Consider the following 21612-nt stretch of genomic DNA (forward strand, 5'->3'; position numbering starts at 1 on the left):
CGAGAAAGTAAATGCATTTTAAGTTCTCCCTCATCTTTGCATTTAATACATTGCTTTAAAAAAAAAAAAACCCTTAAATTCAAATAAAATCAAAGCTCTGGGAATGAGAGGAGAGGAGGCTCATTGGTATCCACGCCTAGTGCCTTACAAACAGGGTCACAAACACTTTGAACATACTGAACATCCTTAAATCAGAGTCCAAAAGGGAGCCCAAACTCATTTGAATAAGGGTTTTTTTTTAGCTGTAAAACAAATACCAGCAGAGCTCTTCACCTCAGAGTTGGATAATATGATAGCCAGTTCTTCCTCCCTTTCGGAGCCCACAAATTGAGCTCAAGAGGTTGTAAGCCACGTGTCTGGCTTTCTTCAGCCAGCACGGGAAGCAGCGGACTCCTCGGGAAGAATCAGTCCACGGGGCTAAGGGGCCCGTCGACAGGGCCATTTTCCTACACTCTGACCCCCTATCAAGTCACAAGGATCAAACCATGCATGGAACACACAGGTCATGGCAACGCCTGAATTCTGGTCAAGGATATAAGGGTTAGAGTCAATGAGATTGTAAGAGGATCGAGAAAACCTACTGGAAGCATGATCAACCCAAGGCCGCCACCACTGCTTTTTTTTGCCCTTGGCTTTCTGTTTGTCTGCTTCTCCTAAAATAAAATATGTCCAAATATTAATTCTTATAAAGTGAGAAAACAGATTTTGAAAACCACGCTTTAATAACTCAATTTTCAAATCTAGATAAATTGCAAAAGTACATAAGAGGTCAGGAAAAGGAACTACAGTGAATCTGAAAAGTATACTTGGATTGACAGTGAATCTCACAAGATACATAGTAATTGTTCTTTTAATAACACGCTACATTTCACTTTCTTCTTAGTAACTGAGGGCATACAAAGAAACATGACAAAGAAGGGAGAAGGGATTATCTGACAAAAGTGCATCTCACATTGAATCTTCCATTGAATTAACAAAAAAGAAGCACTGCCCAAATTTTATAGAACAATTTAGCAGTAAATAATTTGTTAAAATACATAAATTACAATAATCTGAAATTTTTATGGTGATTATTTTTAATGCCTGGCTGGGAGATATAAATCAAGTGGCGATGAGTAGATACTACGTACTGGAAGAATATCATGCACTGTTTCTCCATTCCCTTCAAATAGAAAAGCATGCAAACCTCTACAAAAAGACTTTTAAACTTCAACTGGATATAATAAATGTATTCTTTATGTTAAGTTTCACTGCAGTGGGAAATAACTGAATGATATTTTAAGTACTAATGATCAGGTGCCACATAAAATATGCGTCCATACTTCATTTTCATATAAAATTTATAGAAGTCAAAGACAACAGTAGACTGCGTATCTGAAACATATTCCCTAAAGAAATAAATTAAGCAAAATCATGCCAATTTTCTTCAAAACAGATGTCTGTGAAACAGAAGCTAGGCTCTGTGTTTGTTAAAATCATCTTGCTGAAGAGTAGATATTCATAAAGTCACTGATTCTTTAAATGTGTGCTTTATGAAACAAATAAACTTATCCTATTCACAATGGGAAAGTAAAACTTGCTGAGTTAAAAAACATATTGATAATACTAGAAGAATAAAAAGTAACATTTACAGCCCTACCCAATATCATGCTATTATTCAACGTCAAGGTATCTGAGTAAGGGGAAAATGTCATGACGTACTTTCATCATCCTCTTCAAAGGGTTTTTGGATGTCCTGGCCTTCCCCTGACTCCTGGGTCAAGCTCAGCATCCTCTCCTTACCCTTTTTGTATTTCTGTTGCCTAGCCTTGATGCGATCCATCCTATAAAATCAAACAGCATTAGTAATGGCAACAACACATTCACAGTCACCACACAGTCAATACTTTGAACTTACATTGTTACGTATATGGCTAGAATCATGGACAAATTTGTCAATTTACTTTGGAATGCTGGAGAATGCTAAAGTGGTTGCTTATTAGCAACAAGTATGTCCTCGATTTTTAAAAAATATATTTATCTACACCCATATTATTTTGCACTGCATAGACGGTAGTCATAACAATGTGATCGGTAATAATCATGTCTAAGGTTTTGTCTGCAATACTTGATGTCCATTCATATCTTGTACCATAGCCAGTATGAATATAGCATATTATGAAATACAAATCCATTATTCTTACAAGTTTTGCATTCTTAAACACATGAAAAAATTCAGCAAAGTGAACTATAGTAACAGGCCTCACTTATGGGAAAGTAGGAACACATTCTTAATGTGGGTTCTTGACCTGATTTAGCTAGGTAGAAACAACAGTAACAACAGTTATACAATATTGCATTTGCATTATATTTTTTATGTATAACTTATGTCTTTGTAAAAATAACCATGCCATGGAACAATTCAATTTGTTCCAGGAAATATTCCTCCTTTGGGAAAGAAGCTGGGAAATGAGATTGGAATGAAATGAAGCTGCCTGGCCAGGCCAGGGAACTTTCCTGGTGGGCTGATAGAATGTCTCCATTTTCTTGGGGATAGTGTCTAGGTTTTGAATTCTATGGCCATCAGCTTTTAAACCTGGTCCCCAAACATCTAAAGTCCTCAGAGGTTCCAGTCACTGCTGGAAATTTCACTCTAAGAAAATTCATTTCAATGGAATTCTCACATCTCCTGGGTGGAGTCAGTCTATGCCCCAACCCATTCAGAATGGGGCAGTGGGAAAATCTAGGAACTGGATACAGAGAAATATAGGTTACACTTTTAATGCTGCCTCCAGTTACTGTGAACTTTAAATCATCTAAAACCAGAGGTCATCAGTTTCTTCCAGAAGAGTCTGGATCATATTATCTCATAAGATGCTTCCAAAGCTGATGGCACATTTATTCCCTCAACCCACAGATATAATGAATATTTACTTCAAGTGCTTGGCACTGGGCAAGACCCTGTCTCATTCATCAATCAGTTTAATCTTTACAAAAATCCAGGAAAGTAGCCCTAATTTAAAAACAGGAAACTGAAATTCAGAGAACTTAAATGACCTGCTCAAGGTTCTAGAGTGAGTAAGTGAGCTAGGAACCGACAGCCGGCCTTATCCAGGGTGGCTCCCTTTTCACTACAGTGGAGCTTCCTGTTAAACTGCTCTCCTTTTCAGCCCAGCAGGCACAAGCACTTGCCCTGACGCAAGAGTAAATACCTAGTTGTGCAAGTTGACACAACCAGATTTTTCAAGGGTTTGAGGCTGCCCCAGAGCTCTCGTTAGCTGAATGTGGTCATACAAATCAGAACAGACAATGCAAGGAGAGGGAGTGTGACATGAAGTTTCCTTACTGTCTCTTCAGCTGATCCATGGACCTTTTCTCTTCCTCAATTCTTGCCTTTACTGCTTTTACAATTGTGGCCTGGAAAAGTTCAGCACCTCTAGAGGAAAATTAGAAACAGAACGAATCAGGATTCTTTTTGCTGCTGTTCACCCTCCCCTGAAAATGATGACTAAGGGTTAGAGAACACGACATCTCTTTTCTGGCAGCTAACCAAAGTTTCCTGGCTGGAGTGGGAGTCACCAAGGTCCCTTCTGCAGCCCTTTCCCAGTGGGTGGACAGGGCCCTCCACCTGGGAGGGAGCTGGCTGCTCACAGCCCTGGCAGATCAGCGAGGAGAAAATGATTCGTGTTTCCCAGGACGATGATGAAGGCACGAGCTCTTCACACTTGTCCCACAAAACGCCACGCTTTGGCAAAGCAAGCCTCCCCTGAGCACATCACAGCTGTGGGTGCGGGAGGAAGGTGTGAGGAATAGCGGGCTCAGGTCTGCCTTCTGCTCCGAAAAGCGCCAGGGGACGCATGCAAGGGGGTGCCCGCTGCGTCCTGGGACGCTCAGTCTCGGGCCTCTCCGGTTCTCTTCCTACCCTCCTGCTCCCTTCTGCTCTTTCTCACTTCTTAAGCCAATTTAAGTGTCCCCATAAATCTCGTCAACCTCTCTTAATAGTCTCAACTCTGTCCCATTGTCATCTGCTTGGCAAAGCTCAAATCCATGGGGTCCTGGTTCTGCACCTGCCCTGTAACAGGAGGGCTATCGTCAGCGCTGAAGGAGACACCGAGCCTGCTGGCCACTGAGCCCTATCTTCCCTGGAATTATTCTCATTCTCTATAGTGGCTGTTTTACACTCCTTGCAATCTTGACTTCTGCCTAGTGGCACTTCATTCCCAGTAAATGACCTAGCTTCCTACTTCCCCGAGAGAACACACACCGTAAGGCAATGAGCTGCTCAGTTTCCTGCCACTGTCCCTCCTGCAGACACCCCATCTTGCAGTGACAGCGGGAGAGGTGCTGCTTTCCTGCCTATGGCCTGCACTCGTCTCTACACTTCCCTTTCTGTCACTAGCTGCCTTCCTTCCAATTGACGTTCCAGTTGTGCCAATTTTACTTCTTAAACATCTTTCTAATTTACCCCATCGTGGTCCTAGCCATCTCTATCCTAGGTCACCGCAGCAGTCACTTAACTGTCTCCTGCCTACAGTCCCATTTATACGCAATCAATTGTCCACACCACCGGCAGGGTGGGCCTTCTGAAATGCAAATACAGTCATACTGCTACGTTGCTCAAACACTTCATGCCCTTCCTGTTGTCTGTGGGATTACTTCTAAAGTCATAAACATGGCTTATAGCCCCTGATAATCTGGCCTCCCCTCACCTCTCTAGCTTATTTCTCATCATCACTGTCCTCATCTCCAAACGGCAGGGTTTCAGCCACTCTGAGCTTCTCATGGCCCCTCAGTGAGAACTTCCCTGGCTGCTTCCCCTTGACCCCTGCTCTAACTCTCACTCACCCTCAGACTGCAACATAGGATGGAAGGCGTCCTTGGTTATGGGCCCTTGACACGCTCTCACAGCTCCTCAAATGTTACCTGCCATTGCCCTTGCTATGGTCTAAATGTTTGTGCACCCCCAAATTCATATGTTGAAATCCCAACTCCTAAGGTGATGGTATTTAGAGGTGGGGGCTTTAGGAGTTGATTAGGTCATGAGGGCAGGACCCGCATGAATAGATTAGTGCCTAAGAGAGGTCTCTTGCCCCTTCCACCATGAAAGGACACAGTGAGAAGACAGAAATCCATGAGGAACAGCCCTCACCAGACACCAAACCTGCCAGCACCTTGATCTTGGACTTTCCAGCTTCCAGAACTGTGAGAAATAAATTAAGTTGTTTATAGGCCACCTAGTTTATGGCATTTTTGTTATGCAGCCCACAGACTGAGACCACACAAGTCACGCTGTATTGCAAGTGCTTACATTGTGCAGCTAGCTGCTTCCTGCCAGCCTGTGACTCCATGCGAGCAGGGGCAGCCACCCGTGTCACAGAGCAGGCAGTGAACAAACAAAGGAATAAATGAATGTGTCCTCTCTGGAAACACCACTGTGAGTCCCATGTATGTTAATTAAGACGTGGCTTTTCTCTCACAAGCATGACCTGTACTCAGAACCAAGACATGACTCTTACTATAACATGGAAGACATGCTTTCTAGTAATTGTGACAGCTTTGGATAAAAGACACTGGCTTCTTATTATGTCCTGAACCTCTAAGAACCAAATGTTTGGTGGAAAGAAAAAACGATGCATTTACCAGCAAAATACCAACTGCTACGTACGAGTAATTAAGGTTGGGATAAAACATTATACTCTGTTCTGGAAATGACGTCCTGGGTATTAGAAAACAATTGCAACAGCAAATTCCAGAGCCAATACTGCACATGAAATGAAGTCATTGTTCACCACAAAATGAGGGCCGAGGGCACCGCAAGTCTCCTTGGACTAAATATAGGACCCTACTGTGTCCTCCTTCTATTTGGCTCCAAGTTAGGTGACAAAAGCTGGGAATAGCCCTTCTACAAATGAACTTTTGAGATGCACAGTTTGGTTATCCTGGCTGGGGAAGAGAACAGGCTTTAGGGAAACTGGTGGCATAAACACAGATGTATTGATCACAAGTCAAATGACAGATGCTGGTAATTTCACATGAAGCAACCTAATATTTATCCAATTATTACCACCAAGGATCCCATGGGATCAAGGCAGGTCAGCGTCCCTGAGATGTGCACAGCAGACTGTGGGTCACGCAGTGGGTCACTGACCCCCACTCGACCTCAGTGGAATTCCCTTTAACACGTAGTCCTCTTCCCAGTCCTCTTAAATCTACAAGATCAGGGGCAAAGTCTGGAAGAAGGCTGGAGTCTAAGGGAGAAGAAGGTAGTAATGCAAATCATGCCAGTGGCCCAGAGAAGAAAATCAGGAGGGAGGGGAAACAGACGAAAAGGAAGGAAAAAGGGAGATTTAGAGTGAGGCTGGAGTAACACCCCACTTCTCCACTCAAGATCTGCCACGTAACAGATAACAACATTTTCTCCATATTCAGGAGTTTCTTCTTAAAATAGAGGGAGGGGGAAGATGGACCAAAGTCTGGACCAAAATGACCTATGTTGCTGTCTTGACTGGGGCCAGAATGAGTGTCTTCTCATGAGGGCGTGTGTGCTGAGAGGGCGCGGATCTACCGGCGCATCTTTGACCCTCCACAGTGTCTCACCTCCTTGTAATGTGCACCTTGGCTCCACGGACTTCCTTGTTACTATTCTATGTTAGACCTTAAAGGCCTTGTGCTAAATTCTCCTTGGACAGGTTTTTCTGGAAAGGATTTTTAAATTTCTTGTGGGTTCTACAAGCAAGCTCAGACAGAAAACATAGAGTAATATCAATTTCAGGCAAGTTTCCTAAGAGAAACCACTTGATTCCGTGGCCTGACCCACCTCGATGCCAGGATCTGTGAAGCTTTTATATCAGCCACAACGTGCAGGAAATAATAACTCATGAAAACTCTCCTTTGCAGCAGGAGGAAGGCAAAGCATATGCTGTCCCAAATAATCCCTGCTTCACCACTGGGGAGCTTACAGGACGAGTCATCGTCAGCTGCAGCAACAAAGAGGAAAAAGAAAAGTTAAAATTAACGTCCATTTACACTGTTATTTTATAAAATCTGTGGTTTGGTCAGGCTGGGAGATCACACAGGTACAAGAGCAGCATTCTGCTGTACTGACTGATGAGTTGATTTCTTTACAAGCAAGGCCACACACTTCAAGTCCAATATCAACACTGACTCCTAAGGCTGACCACACTGTAAACTCTGGACATTGCAGGGCACAGAAGGGCCCTGTGATGGGGGACTTCCTGGGGGACCCCCAACAAGGGCCATGAAGAAATGTCCCACTGCCAGAGGAAATGCTCTGATGCAGAAGATAACACCCATTCTGGAAATGAGCTCTACGCAGGGGTACAGTGCAGTGTGGTCCACTACAAGAAGGAGCGTCAACAGCACATCTCATCCTCAGTAGAAAACAAATGCCCAGCGACGCTCCATCCTCAACAAAGCATAGCCTGAATTAGAAGCCACAGTGGGCCAAGCATGGTGCCCAAACAGCCCCCGCTGTGGGCATTGTGGGACATCACGTGTGATGTCGCTCTGGGCTCTGGGCAAGAGGTATGTCTGCCTCTTTCCTGGTGGGAGTCTAATTCCAGAAACCCTGCTGCTCCTCCCAATTTTTTTTCCTGAGTTTGAAGTTCCTGGAGCTTCCTGGGGAGAGAAGGGCCTGGAAGCCAGAGTTAGCCTGATGATCCAGAGTTGAACAGAGCGACCGCAAGTTCGAGTGGGCTCTGAAATCTTCGTAATCACAACTGAGAAATGTCTGGGGAGTTTCTATAGCACTATACCCAGTCCTCAGACCTGCTGGGGCTTGGAAATCTCTAGATTATCAAAGATGCCTAGAGTAGGGACTCCTCATGTTACGGACAACAGATTCACAAAGCACTACATTCTATAGCCTCCATCTAGAGACAGACTTGACTTCCACCCTTATTTCTTCTCTTTATATGCTTTGGCCTAATTTTTAAATCAGAACAAATACAATCGTCCTTTCTTTTCTGCCCTTCCACTCCCAAATTTGCTTTTCATACTTACGCATCTTATAGCCTTTGACTGTGCAGGCCAGGCTGAAAGCTTGGATCAACCAGCAACTATTTTGGACCAGCGTTCCAATGTATCCACACGCTCCTATCTGAAAAACAAACAGGGAGGCAAATTCTGAAACTCTGCACCCACAAAAAAGGGTGGTGTCTTGCAATCCAGACATGTGCAAGAATTCACAAGTGCTCGGGGCCGATAATTATAGGAGGTGCCAGTTGTACCTAAAAATTCAGTCACGTGTGGAAGTCCATCAGATAGTTTAGGAGCAACATAAATTCCAAGGGAAAATTAAACCCCATGAGTGAAGGAAGGGTCTTTTGTGTCATGCTTTCTGCACTTGGAAGCACCTCTTTTTTCAAAGAGGACATCTGGACTATCGTAGTAATAAACCCCACCTCTGTCACAGCAAATGTGCGCTGAACCCTAGGACTCTGATTTTGATTGTTATTTTCTCACAGGTCAAACAATTAAACCTATGCTTTTCCCCAGGAGATCATTCCAGACATGAGCTTCAGGGATAGTTCTCAGAAGAGGAACAAAGTATGTGTTTTGAGCCTCATTTGGCCAATTCTCTGGGTAAAGAAATCTTTGTTGACTGGCATGTGCTTGTCTCACGACAATGACCTTCTTGTTATAGTTAAGATCAAATCCTGAGTGGGAAGAAGCTTAAACAAACACTAATCATTGCAAGCCCACACATAAAGGTAATAATGGTCTACATGTTTATACGAGGCTGCTTCAAAAAGTTCGTGGAAAAATGAACTGGAAAATAATACAAATCTGTCCATGAACTTTTTGGTGTAACCTCATGTTTCCTGGGAACATATGAAGTAGGAGAATATCATCAGGATTTGCTCCCAGAGCAGCAGCTCTTCAGCAAGGGTTCCAGCCCTGGGAACGTGCTTCCCAAACCAACATTCCAACCCTGTCCCACCATGCTTTTGTTCCTGTTGTCCCGGCTGGGAATTTCCTTCTCCCTTTGTCTCCCTGGAGACCATGCAATCTATTTTTCAAGTCTCTGATGGGTTCAAACGACATTGGCTCCAGAAAGCTTCTTCTCAACTTACGCAGGTAAGATTTTAGGCATCGTTTTTTGCTTTGTTTCCCTAAAATGCTGTGATAATTATCATTAACAAAATTTATTTTGATTATTTATAAGTAGATTTATCTTCCCTTTTACAATGTGAGTTCCTGGGGTGTAAAACCTGAGTACCATTTGTTTCAAGTTCTTCCAGATGTAAAACGGAAGATCAGATCTACAATACAGGCTTACAGAGTGAACGAATGAATGAGCAAGTGAGAGAACTCTGTATCCACACATTTTCTGGGAATGGTTGCAAGATCGGGCTGCAGCAATGGATCCCTCACCATCAGACTGACTTTAGAATAAGAGCAACGTTGTCCTTCTGTCTCATACTCTCTTCAAAAACTCTGAGTACTACTCCAAGTGTGAATTAATGTTAGTGGGGTAAAGGGCTGGTAACAGTCACTTTTACTCTCAACTAGAAAATCAACGTTTCAATGGACTGTAGAAAAAGTAAATTATTCAAATACCTATTCATGACTACACAGATTAGGCTTTCAAAGACCTCTAAATACAATGATGCACATCTCCCCCCGCCCCCAAAATCAAATAGCTTTCACAGTGGAGCTGCCCGGTGAGCCCCGTCCTGAAGCAGCTAGGAAGGGAAGAAGTGGGGAGTCGTGACCTCACTGCTCTTCTGATGCGCTTTCAGTTGTGGCCTGTGAGAGCAGGCACAGGGCTTAGCTTTAACTCAGGGCCAGCGAGCTAGACAGGTATTAACTCCTTCCAGTCATGAAAGGTGGTTTAATTTCCTGCAGCACTAAATATCTTAAATGGTGTCCTTGCGTCCTAAAAGACTGATACAGCTCTGGAATTACTAGGGGGCAGTTTAAGTCATTTGTCATTTAGGGGGAAAATCGTGCCCTGGAACATAGCTATTTAATAGCAGAGCAGCCGCACTCTGCAGGGGAGGGAGGTGTGCATTTCCGCAACGCTGCTTTGTCTGGGCTGTATCTAACCTGGATGCCTAGTCAGAGGCAACCAGGAAGCTGAGCTTTCTCCTGTATCTGCCCACATCTTACAGGCACATAAAACACTCCTACGCTCAGTAGCCTATTCCACCTCATTCTCCACTCCATGTTGTGTTCTCAAGAACTATGCTCATTTTATTTTACTCTTCTACAATTCTTTCTAGGTAAGAGAGTAGCTTTTTGGCCAACGTGATGTGACTTTGAAAAAAGATTCAGCTTATAAAACAGCCACCTTATAACACATACTTTGAATGATGACAAAGTGTTCCTCAGAAGGGATGGGATTTTAATTAATAAAATACATTTTAGAATTTATTCCTCTGAAACGTATCCTTTAGTCACGTGACCTTGAAAAGGTGGAAATGAGAAAAAAAGGATTCTGCTTAATACAGCAAAATAAAGAGCAATAAATGGACATTGGAATTCTGAATTTGCAGCGTCTCATTTGGGGCTTTTAAGAGAGCAATTTGACAGGCACCGGGCTTTTAATAACCACTGAGTGGACTGTTTACTCTTTCACCGAAACCACAAATGTGTTATATAGTGGGAGCCACTTACTGACAGTATGTTTTTCATTGTAATCACAAAAACGTTGTATGCAATCAGCCAGTCCCAATAGCGCAGGATGCTCTTGATGGGTTTCAATAGCAAATCACCCCCAAAGAGCAGGAAATAGAAACAGGCCACCAAGTAACCCATGCAAAATATGCTGATCCTGGTTGTTCCGGTAATGAAGATGATAGTAAGGACGAACCAGAAGAGGTAGCTGAAGATGATCACTTTGGACATATCTAAGTAAGACCTGGAAAACAAAACCAAACGGTAAAAAGATAACAGCAAAACAAACAAAAAAAACAAAATTAGGAGATTCTACTTTCATTAGGGAAAAAATTCACACTCTACACTGGACTGTGTGAAAGCACTTTGCAAGCCACGCTGAGCTCTGCAGGAAACCCTCACGTAACCAGTAATGATGAACACGTAAGCTGTGAAAACACTGGTGCATGCTTATCATCATCTTACTTGGGCCAAATTTCTCACAGACAGCAACATTTTCTGCCTACCACTTGTGTACTTAAAATCCCTTTTTGTCTTTCTATGGGAGGCATGAATAATTGTATGGCAAAAGAAATTCTGAGATACAGATGCCTGCTGGCTAGCAAGGAGAAGGCTAAGAACGATGAGCTGGAAATAGATGAAAACACATCTGTACTACACACGAACTTTTCACTAGAGATGACAATCCCTCCCTACAGATGGCACATGATTCTGACGAGGTGGACACAGTCACGGTGGGGCTTTGGGCTCTTCCGATCCTGCCTTCTGATGACCCAGGGCTGAGTCGGGGCTCCTTTTAGGGGCCATCCCTCCCCTATGACCTTCCTGATGGAAGGTGAGGCAGATGTTCAGGTCTCAGGTGTCTCATGATAAACAACAGCTGCAAGAATCCTGGGGTGGTGGGGAGTGTCATCACTTTGGGTCTAACAGAAGTTACACTTACAGGCCAAGGCCCATCTATATTTGCTTGATTAGAGCTTCTTTGTTTTGGGATTTTGGCTTTGGTTGTTTGTCTTATTCCAGGTTTGGGAAGAAGCATAGGAGAACCAACTCTGGATTAGTTCATCGATTAACGGGTTGTTATTTTGTAGGAGTTAATAAGCAATCTCTCAACAAAACATGACCTATCCAGCATTTTTAGGGAAAGTGTTGTGCCTTAATGGTACATTTTCCAGAGAAGTGAATTTTGACCTTTTGACCTTTCTCTTTTTAGACTAAAACACTTAAAATGTTTTCATAAATTTTTTTAATAAATATATTATACCCTTCCTTGACTTCCTAAACAAAGGCGAGGGAATAAAATGTCAAGTCACCAGGACATCACAGGCAAAGTCAGTGATTCGGTTGAGCCCACAAGGCCGGCCAAAGCGTGTGTGGACTGAAGTGGTGGGACTGGGCTGTGGGCAGTTTTCGCACATGCACACATGTGTGTGTGTATCAGGACAGCATGGGCGTCAACACGTCTTCCTTCCTTGTCTGCACTTGTTACTTCTGCTCTAGCAGCCATGGCCTCCACCCCTGGGTGCTTAACCTGCTTCAGGTCTGGAATGCACAAAGCTGAGCTGTGGGGATAGCAAGGGAAACACCAGTAAACATGCTCCCAAGAGGAGCCCCTGAGTAACCGTCAGAGCCCTGGTGCTTTCCAGAGAGCTCAGGCTGCTGGGCGGTGACACCTGCAGAGGAGGAGGGGCAGGATGGCCAAGCTTACTGCCAAGGTGGTATTTGACAGGTCACACCGTGAGGGGGGTCACTATTCTGGCAGACCTAACTGAGAAACAGATCTAAAAGTTGTAACTCGATTTTTTTTTTTAAAAATCAATTTTAAAAATCAGTAGTGAGACATCTGTTGTACTCCCATGTTTATTTCAGCCCTATTCACAACAGCCAAAATATGACATCAAGTGTCCATCAACAGGGTAATGGATAAGGAAAACGTGGTATTTACACACAATGGGATACTACTCATCCATAAAAAAGGAATGAAATCCTGTCATTTGTGGCAATACAGAAATGAGCCTGGAAGACATTATATGAAGTGAGATAACTCAGGCACAGAAAGATAAACACCACATGTTCTCATGCATATGTGGAAGCTAAAATATGTTTATCTCATAGAAATAGAGAGTAGAATAATAGGTTCTAGAGGCTGGGAAGGGTTGGGGGAAGCAGGGAGAAGGTGAGGTTGGTTAATGTTCACAAAATTATAGCTAGAAAGAAGGAATAAGTACTAGTACTAGTGTCTTACAGCACTGTAGAGTGACTACAGTATGTTTCAAATAACTAGAAGAGAGGGTGCTGAATATTCCCAACACAAAGAAATGATAAATGTCTGAGGTGATAAATACAGTAATTACCCTGATTTGATTACAAGTGATTATACGTGAATCAAAATATCACACTGTACCCAATAAATATGCATAATTATTATCTGTCAATTAAAAATAACAATAATAAAAAATTTAAAATTTCAAACAAGACCATTGTCGTATGAAACTTTCATTGAGGTGACATTTGGGGACTCATTAGTACCCTGCAAGTGCTTATTTCTTCTCTTTGCAACAGTGAGAAGGGTGAGCTGAGCTGGCTCTTCTTTTGCATTGAGGAGAAGTACACTTTGCTCATGAAAGAGACCTTCAAGTCTGTGTAGCATGTCATTCCGGAGCAGACTTGCTTCTGATCTATTCAGTACACACTGAGCTTCTCATGCTGAAGCACTCAGATCTTGGAGCTCGATTGACAGGTTCAAGTCCTTGTTCTGCTATTGCCCATGTCTCAGCTCTGCCAGTTTCCTCATCTACACAGTGGGGATAGTACTACAACCTCCTGCTAGGTGGTCACAGGGGTAAAATAGCTCAGTATATATAAAGCACGGGGAACAGAGCCTGGTGTAAGTGCTCAACAACGGCTGCACTTGATGTTATTATACACGTGGTAGGCCCCCCTTACGGGAGGGTGCGGACAAGCACAAGAATAGGTGAGAAGTAGTCTTTGCCTTAAGGTGCCTATACCTTAGGAGAGGTGGAGGTGCATACAATAGGTCCTTTAAAAAACAATGGCAGGCAGAAGACGATTCACACCATGTAAATCAGGATCCATAGGAGGTCAGAAGCTGGAGAGCTACTTCTGGGGGTGGAGAGGCCCAGACCGCACTGGCTTGCATATGATGGCAGTGTACAGGGCAGTCATGTACTACGCACAGTTTCGTGCACACCAGTAGCCATGCTATCATGCCATGACTCTGCATGAGCCTCACACTGCATCCTCGCAGAAGCTCTAGGGGGTAGACACTAATTGGTGAGGATCGGAGGTTAGGTAACTAGTCCAAAGCCACACAGCTTAGTAAAGGAAGCACAAAATGTCACACTATGGGGGGTGGCTGAGGTGAGTCTTAAAGGCTTTCACGGATGGGAAGAGCTGACTGTACCCAAGAGTGGCTCTGTCCTCCACAAAGCAGGCATCAGGGGAGAAACACCAGGCATGGAGACCCAGAGAGCGTGGAAGGGATGAATCCACAGCGAGAAAGTGAACACAGTTTAAACGCAAACACTGTGAAGGGGACCATCAGGCTGCCAAAGTCAGCTGTCAGGAGACTGGTAAGATGGCAGAGGACAGAACAGGTGCCGGAAAGGGAGCCCACGCATGGCCACCGAGGAGGCACTGCTGAGGGGTGCACCAGCACAGGGTGGGTTCAGGGACCCAGCCATCCTTGGTGCCCTGTGAATACAGGGAAGGAGAAGGAAAGATGGAGGACAAGGAGGGATGGGGGATGAAGAGGAGGAGGACAGCGGAGGCCCCACTGAGGTGGGGAATGCTGGCAACAGCAGACAGAGAACTAGAATTCTGAGGCTCAGTCTCTGGGCTACTGAGCCACACTGTCCTGCATGCACTAGCTTCGAGGAATACAGTTCAGCTGAGCTGTGGCCCAAGGAGAGCAGACTGAGAATTCCGCTGGAGGAGCATAGCACTGAGAATTCAAGTGGAGGAGCAGTTTAAATGAAATGCACACATTGAAGTGGCTTTCAAAAAATGTGAAGCTGTTGTTACCTGCAGTGAATGAAGTCCGGTACAGGGTTATGCTGGCTGAATGAGGCTGCATCAAGGTTCATGCAAATTTCAACATTGTCCCCTGCCATGATACGCACTGCAGCCTTATTTTCATCCTCAAAAATCTGCCGTTGCAGGGAGGCACACAGAAGCAGCATGAAGTCATCTGGCAAGACAAAGGTGAGCCATGAACCCCCTTGTCCTATTCTGGGCTCACGTCATGAACACACAGTTGTCACCCAGCATGGGCTGCCCCCACCTCCCGAGTGAGTTGTGTTTCCAAAGTTTATAGAAGAATGCACCTGGATTCCAGGTGCAGGCAGTGGACCAGCTGTGAGAGCAGAGGGAGAAGTCTGAGACAGCTGTCCTCCTCCTCCAAGGTGACTGCACAGAACAGGCTCTCCAGCCATGCCTGCAGGCAGTCTGCAGCACAAGGGGCTGCCTTGATTTTTAAATGAAACCTGAGGGCGTTTGGGCAGGGCAGTCACTGGAGTTTTCCACAGCACCCAGTGCTCCCTATTGCTTTGCGGGGGCTGCTCCACACTGTGGACCACCGGCTGACCTGGGAAGCCTTGGGGCTAGAGCCCAGCTCCAGAGTGACTGAGAGCTGGGTAGCATCCTCCTTGCTACCACGGCCTTATCTTTAGGTTTGGTCTGTCTGCCGTGGTAGCTAAAAACCATAGATGCAGAAAATACAAGGCCTTCCTTTCTAGTCTATCTTTTAAAAGGTGGGCATGCAGTGGTGTGTGTGTGCAGGGTGTGTACAGGAAGGTGAGATTATGCACGTGGGTGTGGTATTTTCAATACTGATGTATCAATTTTGCAAGTGTGATGGGGCAAGTAGAAGGGCCTTGTGATAGGAATGCATGAAGACACGATTAGACAGTGAAGAACGAGCAGCAAAAGGAAGCCCAGATGCTGGTGTTCGGGTTTGGCTGCACCACTTACAGATGAGGAACACAGGGTTGGGCCGCACGATGAAGTCGGGGAAGTACAGCCATTTGATGATGTTGTCGTTGAAGCTGGCGCCCTTGAACCTCCATGGGTAGTCTGCAGGGAGGGAAGGGGCGAAGGGCAGGTCAGTATGCTCCTTCCAGCTCCGCCCCCTCTAAAGCCCAGGCAGGGTTGAGGGTGGGCGTGGGGGTGGGGGCTCACCTCGGCAGGGAGCAGGCGGGATGCCTATGCAGACGAAGTACTGGAAGGTGAGGACGCACGCCAGGAAGCAGCAGTACTTGGGCCAAACCTCAGCGATGGCTTTCCTCCGGCGGCGATACAGGACAGCGATCAGCCAGCAGGCGTGAATCATGGCGTAGAAGTCCATTCGCTGGCCGATTACGTTCACTGACATTAGGAAACAGGTCTGTGTGAGGGTGAAAAGAGGCAGAATGTAGGATTTGCAGGGAGGGAGTTGTGTCTGGCATCTGGCATGCACAGGCGACAGAGACTTGCAGTCCTCAGGGCAGTCTGTCTGCACAGTTTCCCCAGGTCCTGCCCTTCTGAGTGTCTTTTAGCATCAAGACATAAGCACTGCACAGATTACTGCCAAGGGAAAAACTGACTATGTCACTGTTCTGAAAACCACTGCAAACAGCAAAAACAACTACAGCTACGGGTTCTTCATGAAACACCACCGTTCCAAGTTCATTCCATTAAGGGACAGGCATGACTGCAACCATTTCAGGTAAGAATAGTTCATTTTGGCTGCAGGTTACACTTTCAGAATGCACACACAAAAATGAAGATTAACAATAGTTTATTCTTAATAAGAAGCCAGTTAATATGACAACTGTCATCCATGCACTTAGATGGTTCTAGCAATCCTGAGAAGCCAAAGTGCCTTGTGCTCCTGGTCTGGGAGAACTTTCAGCTAAGCCATGTTTACCCATCAGTAGAAATGCCTTCTGTGGAACCCGAGGAGACATGGATCATGGCCTGGAGATGTATACTGAAGCTCCAGAGGCCAGCCGGCCAAAATAGCTCTTTGAATTTTCACAGAAAAGAGAAAATATTGGCAAGGAAACTTACCTCCAGACCAAACTTGTAGAAGAAGTAGTTTATGAAATATTTGGCACAATTTATAAGTCCATCATCTAGATGTAGTCTTGTGATGTCATGAAAGATAGTTTTAGACACAGGGGCTGTAAGGTTGTTTCGCCCTCGATAGTATTCCTGATGGCGGTAAATTGTAACCTCAAACGCCAGAATAGCCAGCATCAGGAGATTATTCTACAAAGCGAGAAAACACAACTATGTACGCGAAATGCTTGATGATTTGGCAATTGTAAGCAACCCCCATGATTAATCGTTGTATTTAATTCCTGATGTCTAAAATGACAACATTTTATAAAATCCCACCACTATTAAATATAGTATGGAGCGCGACTTCACTTTCCATGTCTTATTTACTGTGGAGTTATCTCCACTATATAAATCAAGCTAATTTCCATGGTAATAGGATCTAGAATCTCTAGACCTAAGACTGCTGCCATTCATTCCTATTTCTGAGGAAGAACTCACACACACGCCCAGGGAGCAGTTTCCAGTTACCTGAGGACGGCCGTCCCACCTTGTCTGCAACTAGAAGTGCAAAATAGCACAGAGGCATTCTGCAAAACACACTAAGTTGGAGGAGTGGGGTACTAGTTCAAGGGGAAATTTTTGAACAACTCTGAAATGTGGCTAGAAAAAGCAGTAGATTGAGCAGCGTGCTGGTGATGGTAAAATAATGAGTGATCATAATCATAATAAAGCAAATAGTTACGCTCATGGAACCATAGGTGCCAGACACTATTCTAACTACTCTTTTTAAATTTCAATTTGTTTTATACTTGTAACAGCTATCCATGGCAGGTGCTATTACAAACGATATCTACCATGGGAGGAACAGCTGGAAAGCTACACAGTAAAACAAAATGGGATGCTTACTACATTTACAAATCCCAGGTGCTGAGTATAAAGGTTTTAGTTTTAAGTGCACTGTCAATGTAATACGATTAGGACTGCTCAGATTATCCATAGAAGTAAAATGAGAAAAATCTGAAGTTACTGTTTTCATTATGTTTGTATGACAATTTGCAGTCAGAGTTCCTTCTGCAAAGGTATCTTTATTTTATTCCTCTAAAAGTAATACATGTTGTTTATTACAAATCATAGAGGAACAGAATTTTGACAATAAAAAATTAATGTAACACTATGCCTACTTCTCAGAAACAATCAATATTGACTATTTGATATATTTTGCCCACTATGCCCACTATTTTTTGTGTGTTTAGAAGAGATCATATTATGCCGAGTGTTTCAAAATTTGCATTTTTTTAAACTTAATATATTTGGACATGGTTCAATTCTGCTGAATCCATCAACCTTGATCTTGTAATGGTTTTATAATGTTCTAGTGAGTGTATGTGTCACATTTTATTTAACCAATCTCAGACTGCTTGGTCAATTTCTCTTCAGCACCATGATTTTAACCTTTAAAATACTGATTTTTAACATTTTTTGTAAAGATGATTGCAAATGCCACACAAGAAGATGAGATTACTATCAAACATGATATTAAGAGTCTCAAGGGGAAGGATTCCAAACTATAACTGCGTGGAGACCCAAGCTAAGCACAGCAAAGCCATTACCCTCAGGTAGACAAGCAAAGGAGATGACTTCCTCAGGCCGACCCACACTGTTGGGTCAATAGGAGCGTTGTAGAGTAGAGACTTGTTCAACTCCTGAAAGGGTATGTTCGTTTGATTTTCATTTGGCTGAAAAGAAGAGAAGACGGAGTAAAGGAGGGCTCCACAGAGCAGGAGAGGTCAGACTGTTCTCCTGCAGCTTTGAGCAAAGGGACATCAGTGATTGGACAGGGAGAAGGAGACAAGAGACTTAGGTCTGGCACACAGGGCCAGGACATACCTGACCTGGAGGAGGCGACTTACAAGCCAAACAGAATGTGCTTGGGGATGTAGGCTCCCCAAATGCAGTATCAGCCTCTATCCCTAAAGGGCAGTCAGGAAGATCCCCCCATCTTTGAGGCTCACCAAGGAACAGTTAACAGAAAAGTTCTCAGGCTTAATGGTTTGGAGTTGGTACAGCATTTTGCACACGATGATCACACACGTCCAGACAGTGCAGACACTTGAAGCCAGACGGCGTAGCTTGGCATACGGCAGAGCAAAAGCCCAAGAAATCAAAAATACATAGTTGAACAGAGACACCTGAAAACATAAAATCAGAAATGGAGACAAAAATACATAATACGGCGTAACATCCACAAAATACGACAAGCTTTTTTGCTCAGTTCAGCAAATGTTGAATTGAGTTTGTAGCATGTGCAAGGCATTGCCCTTGGTGCAGGGTACTAAGGTAAGTGAGTTATGTTTTCACCCCTGAGAACATTACATCTTGTATGGCAGAAAGATAAATAAGCAGGTAATGTCAATATAATGTAGCAATGGCTAAGCTACAGATATGAACAAGCTCCTGTGAAAGTTATCTGGAAGGGGTCCACAGTCCAACGTGGAGGTTCAGGAAATATTTTCAAGAAGATACGATGCCTGAGCTGATCCAAGCCAGCAAAGGTGAGAAGTGCATTCCAGGTAAAGGATGCACTGGCCAGGCAGGAAAGCATGAACAGCATGGGGGGACAGGAGACTACAGACCACTGGAACTTTTAGGGCTGAAAGAGTGAAGTGCAGCAGGAGGTGAGACTGGGATGCATAGCAGCGAAGTGCTAACAGATGCTTTGTAAACCATGCTATGGCAAACAAATCCACTCGCCAGAAAGCAGAGAGCCATGAAAGGCATTACAGTGGGAATTTGAAGGTAAGATTTGCATCTTATTTAGATAGATGCAACTGGAGAATGGAGGGTGCACTATGGGGGTTAGACTAGAGGTCAGGAGACCAGCTCACATGCTGCTGCAGTAGCCTTGGAGACACGGGAAATAAGATTCACTGGATTTGATGACTGATTGGCTTGGTGGGGGGTGGGGATGTAAGAGATGACTCGCAGGTTTCTGCTTGGAAGTCTGAGTAGATGACAGTGCCATCACTGAGACAGAAAAAGCTGAGAGGTGAGCAGGTTTAAGGACAGAGGGCAATGAGTTGAATTTGAACATGTTAGCTTGTTGGCTTTGGGCTGCATGTGAGTTTATTAATCAGGCTAAATGTCTTCCTGTCCCCCATTTCTTTCTTTCTTTTTTTTTTTTTTTTTTTGGCGGCTGGCTAGTATGGGGATCCGAACCTTTAACCTTGGTGTTATAACACGGTGCTCTAACCAGCTGAGCTAACCAGCCAGCCTGATGTCTCCCATTTCTACTGATTCTCCATAGCTAATAGTCCATTGAACAGTATAGAAGCACTACCATCTTATTCGGCCATGGAAAATACTCATTTATGCTGAATATTGTTAAAATAATATTCTAGGGACATTTAATATTATCAAGTAAAAATAATACTATGAAATCAATTGGTAAAACTGAACCTGTACCAGGTGTTGAGCACCATGGGCTGTGAGAGGTATGCTTACCTGTTTGGCTTACAAAACTGTAAAACAATATGGAGACTGCATGACAGTATTTAATTCTGCAGTTTGTTACCTGCTACTCTTCTACTTAACTACTTGTACCTGTCCAAGCCAAGGGACCTCCCTGAGAATATCAGGTTAAGAAGAGCTGCCTTACACAATTAATTAAGGATGACAGAAATACTGTATGTGGAAGTGCTCTGTAAACAAAGCACTCATAAGTGTAATAAATGTTACAATTTAAAAAAATAATTTGATTAGCTAATTGACTCTTCTTCCTTAGTGATCAGCAAATGTTATGTCAATTTGGATGTTAAATCCTGTTAAAGATATTGTGAAATTGTCTCTTTGTTATTTCTTTTATCATGTATTTAGGACATTGAGTATAAAAACAGCACAATTAATTTACACAGAAATTTTAATTTTCTGAGTGATGGAGAAAGAGAAGAAAAGATAACTTTTAGTAAGTCCTGACTAGGTTCAAGGTAACATGTCAAGAAGCACACAGAATACTGTGATGAGAAGTACACACCCAGTCCATGACAGCATAATGGAATGACTGCCCTGCCTGGGGCGAGTCAAGCTGTTGTGGGAGTGCACAGCTATGTCACCTAACCCAGGGTTAGGGAAGCTTACCCAGAGGACGTCAGATCTGCACTGAGACCTGAAGGATAAACAGGGGTGGCCAGATTATGATCCCTTATTTACTTTGACGTCTATTAAGAAGACTGCATTCTCAAGACTCATTCAGAATGATTGGAAAAGGTATGTCTGCCTTTTGTTTAGAATTTGTAAGAAAGCGCATCATTTAACCCTCTCTTTCTCTGTCTGAGCTCTCTCAGATAAATGTTGGAAAGCGAATTTTCTGTGCCCAACTCCAACTCATTTCTCTATTTGGTGCACACGCCCATGATTAAATTGTCTTAATGTGTCCCCACAGCCCTGCAACACAAGTTCTCATGCGATCAGAAGTCATCTGCACATCAGATTTGGTTATTCAGAAATGGTGTCAAATGCCTTCCCTTGTTCTTTTCCATTTCTCTTTAATATTCTGACCCTCGAATTTTACCTGAATTGGTTAATCCACCTAAAATGCTTAAAGTCTTTTGCTCTCAATATATATATATATATTTATATAATATTTATTTATTTATATATATTTGTGTGTATATGTGTGTGTGTGTGTGTATATATATGTAAGGGTAGATTTTGGTTTCGATAAATATATATAGGCTTAGTTACTTAAGAATGGACACATGTCATTTTCTGCCACAGATCTCACAGGACAGTGGTTTCTGTTTTTGTTCTCACCTCTCAGTGATCCCCTGCTTATTTCAGATGGTTTGTATGAAATGGGACAAAGTCTAGTTTAGGCAGGAGAGCTCAATGACGATTCCTGCCTCAGTTACCTATTTGTGAAACATTTTAGGT

General features: G+C 43.6%; 1 protein-coding gene across 3 annotated transcripts in view; it reads right to left on the minus strand.

Moving 5' to 3' along the window:
* PIEZO2 (piezo type mechanosensitive ion channel component 2) overlaps positions 1–21612 on the minus strand; it is a 435460-nt gene that overhangs the window by 59562 nt on the left and 354286 nt on the right. For all 3 annotated transcript variants that reach the window (XM_063077175.1, XM_063077173.1, XM_063077172.1), the window contains 12 exons: positions 18696–18872; positions 18294–18419; positions 16690–16890; positions 15820–16024; positions 15613–15714; positions 14665–14830; positions 10621–10864; positions 8002–8098; positions 6797–6956; positions 3326–3415; positions 1702–1823; positions 582–653 (listed from right to left, as the gene is read on the minus strand). In XM_063077175.1, coding sequence (XP_062933245.1) covers positions 582–653; positions 1702–1823; positions 3326–3415; positions 6797–6956; positions 8002–8098; positions 10621–10864; positions 14665–14830; positions 15613–15714; positions 15820–16024; positions 16690–16890; positions 18294–18419; positions 18696–18872 — 1762 coding nt within the window. The remainder of the gene's footprint in view (positions 1–581; positions 654–1701; positions 1824–3325; positions 3416–6796; positions 6957–8001; positions 8099–10620; positions 10865–14664; positions 14831–15612; positions 15715–15819; positions 16025–16689; positions 16891–18293; positions 18420–18695; positions 18873–21612) is intronic.

Source organism: Cynocephalus volans, chromosome 13 (assembly GCF_027409185.1).
Source record: "Cynocephalus volans isolate mCynVol1 chromosome 13, mCynVol1.pri, whole genome shotgun sequence".
Lineage (NCBI taxonomy): Eukaryota > Metazoa > Chordata > Mammalia > Dermoptera > Cynocephalidae > Cynocephalus > Cynocephalus volans.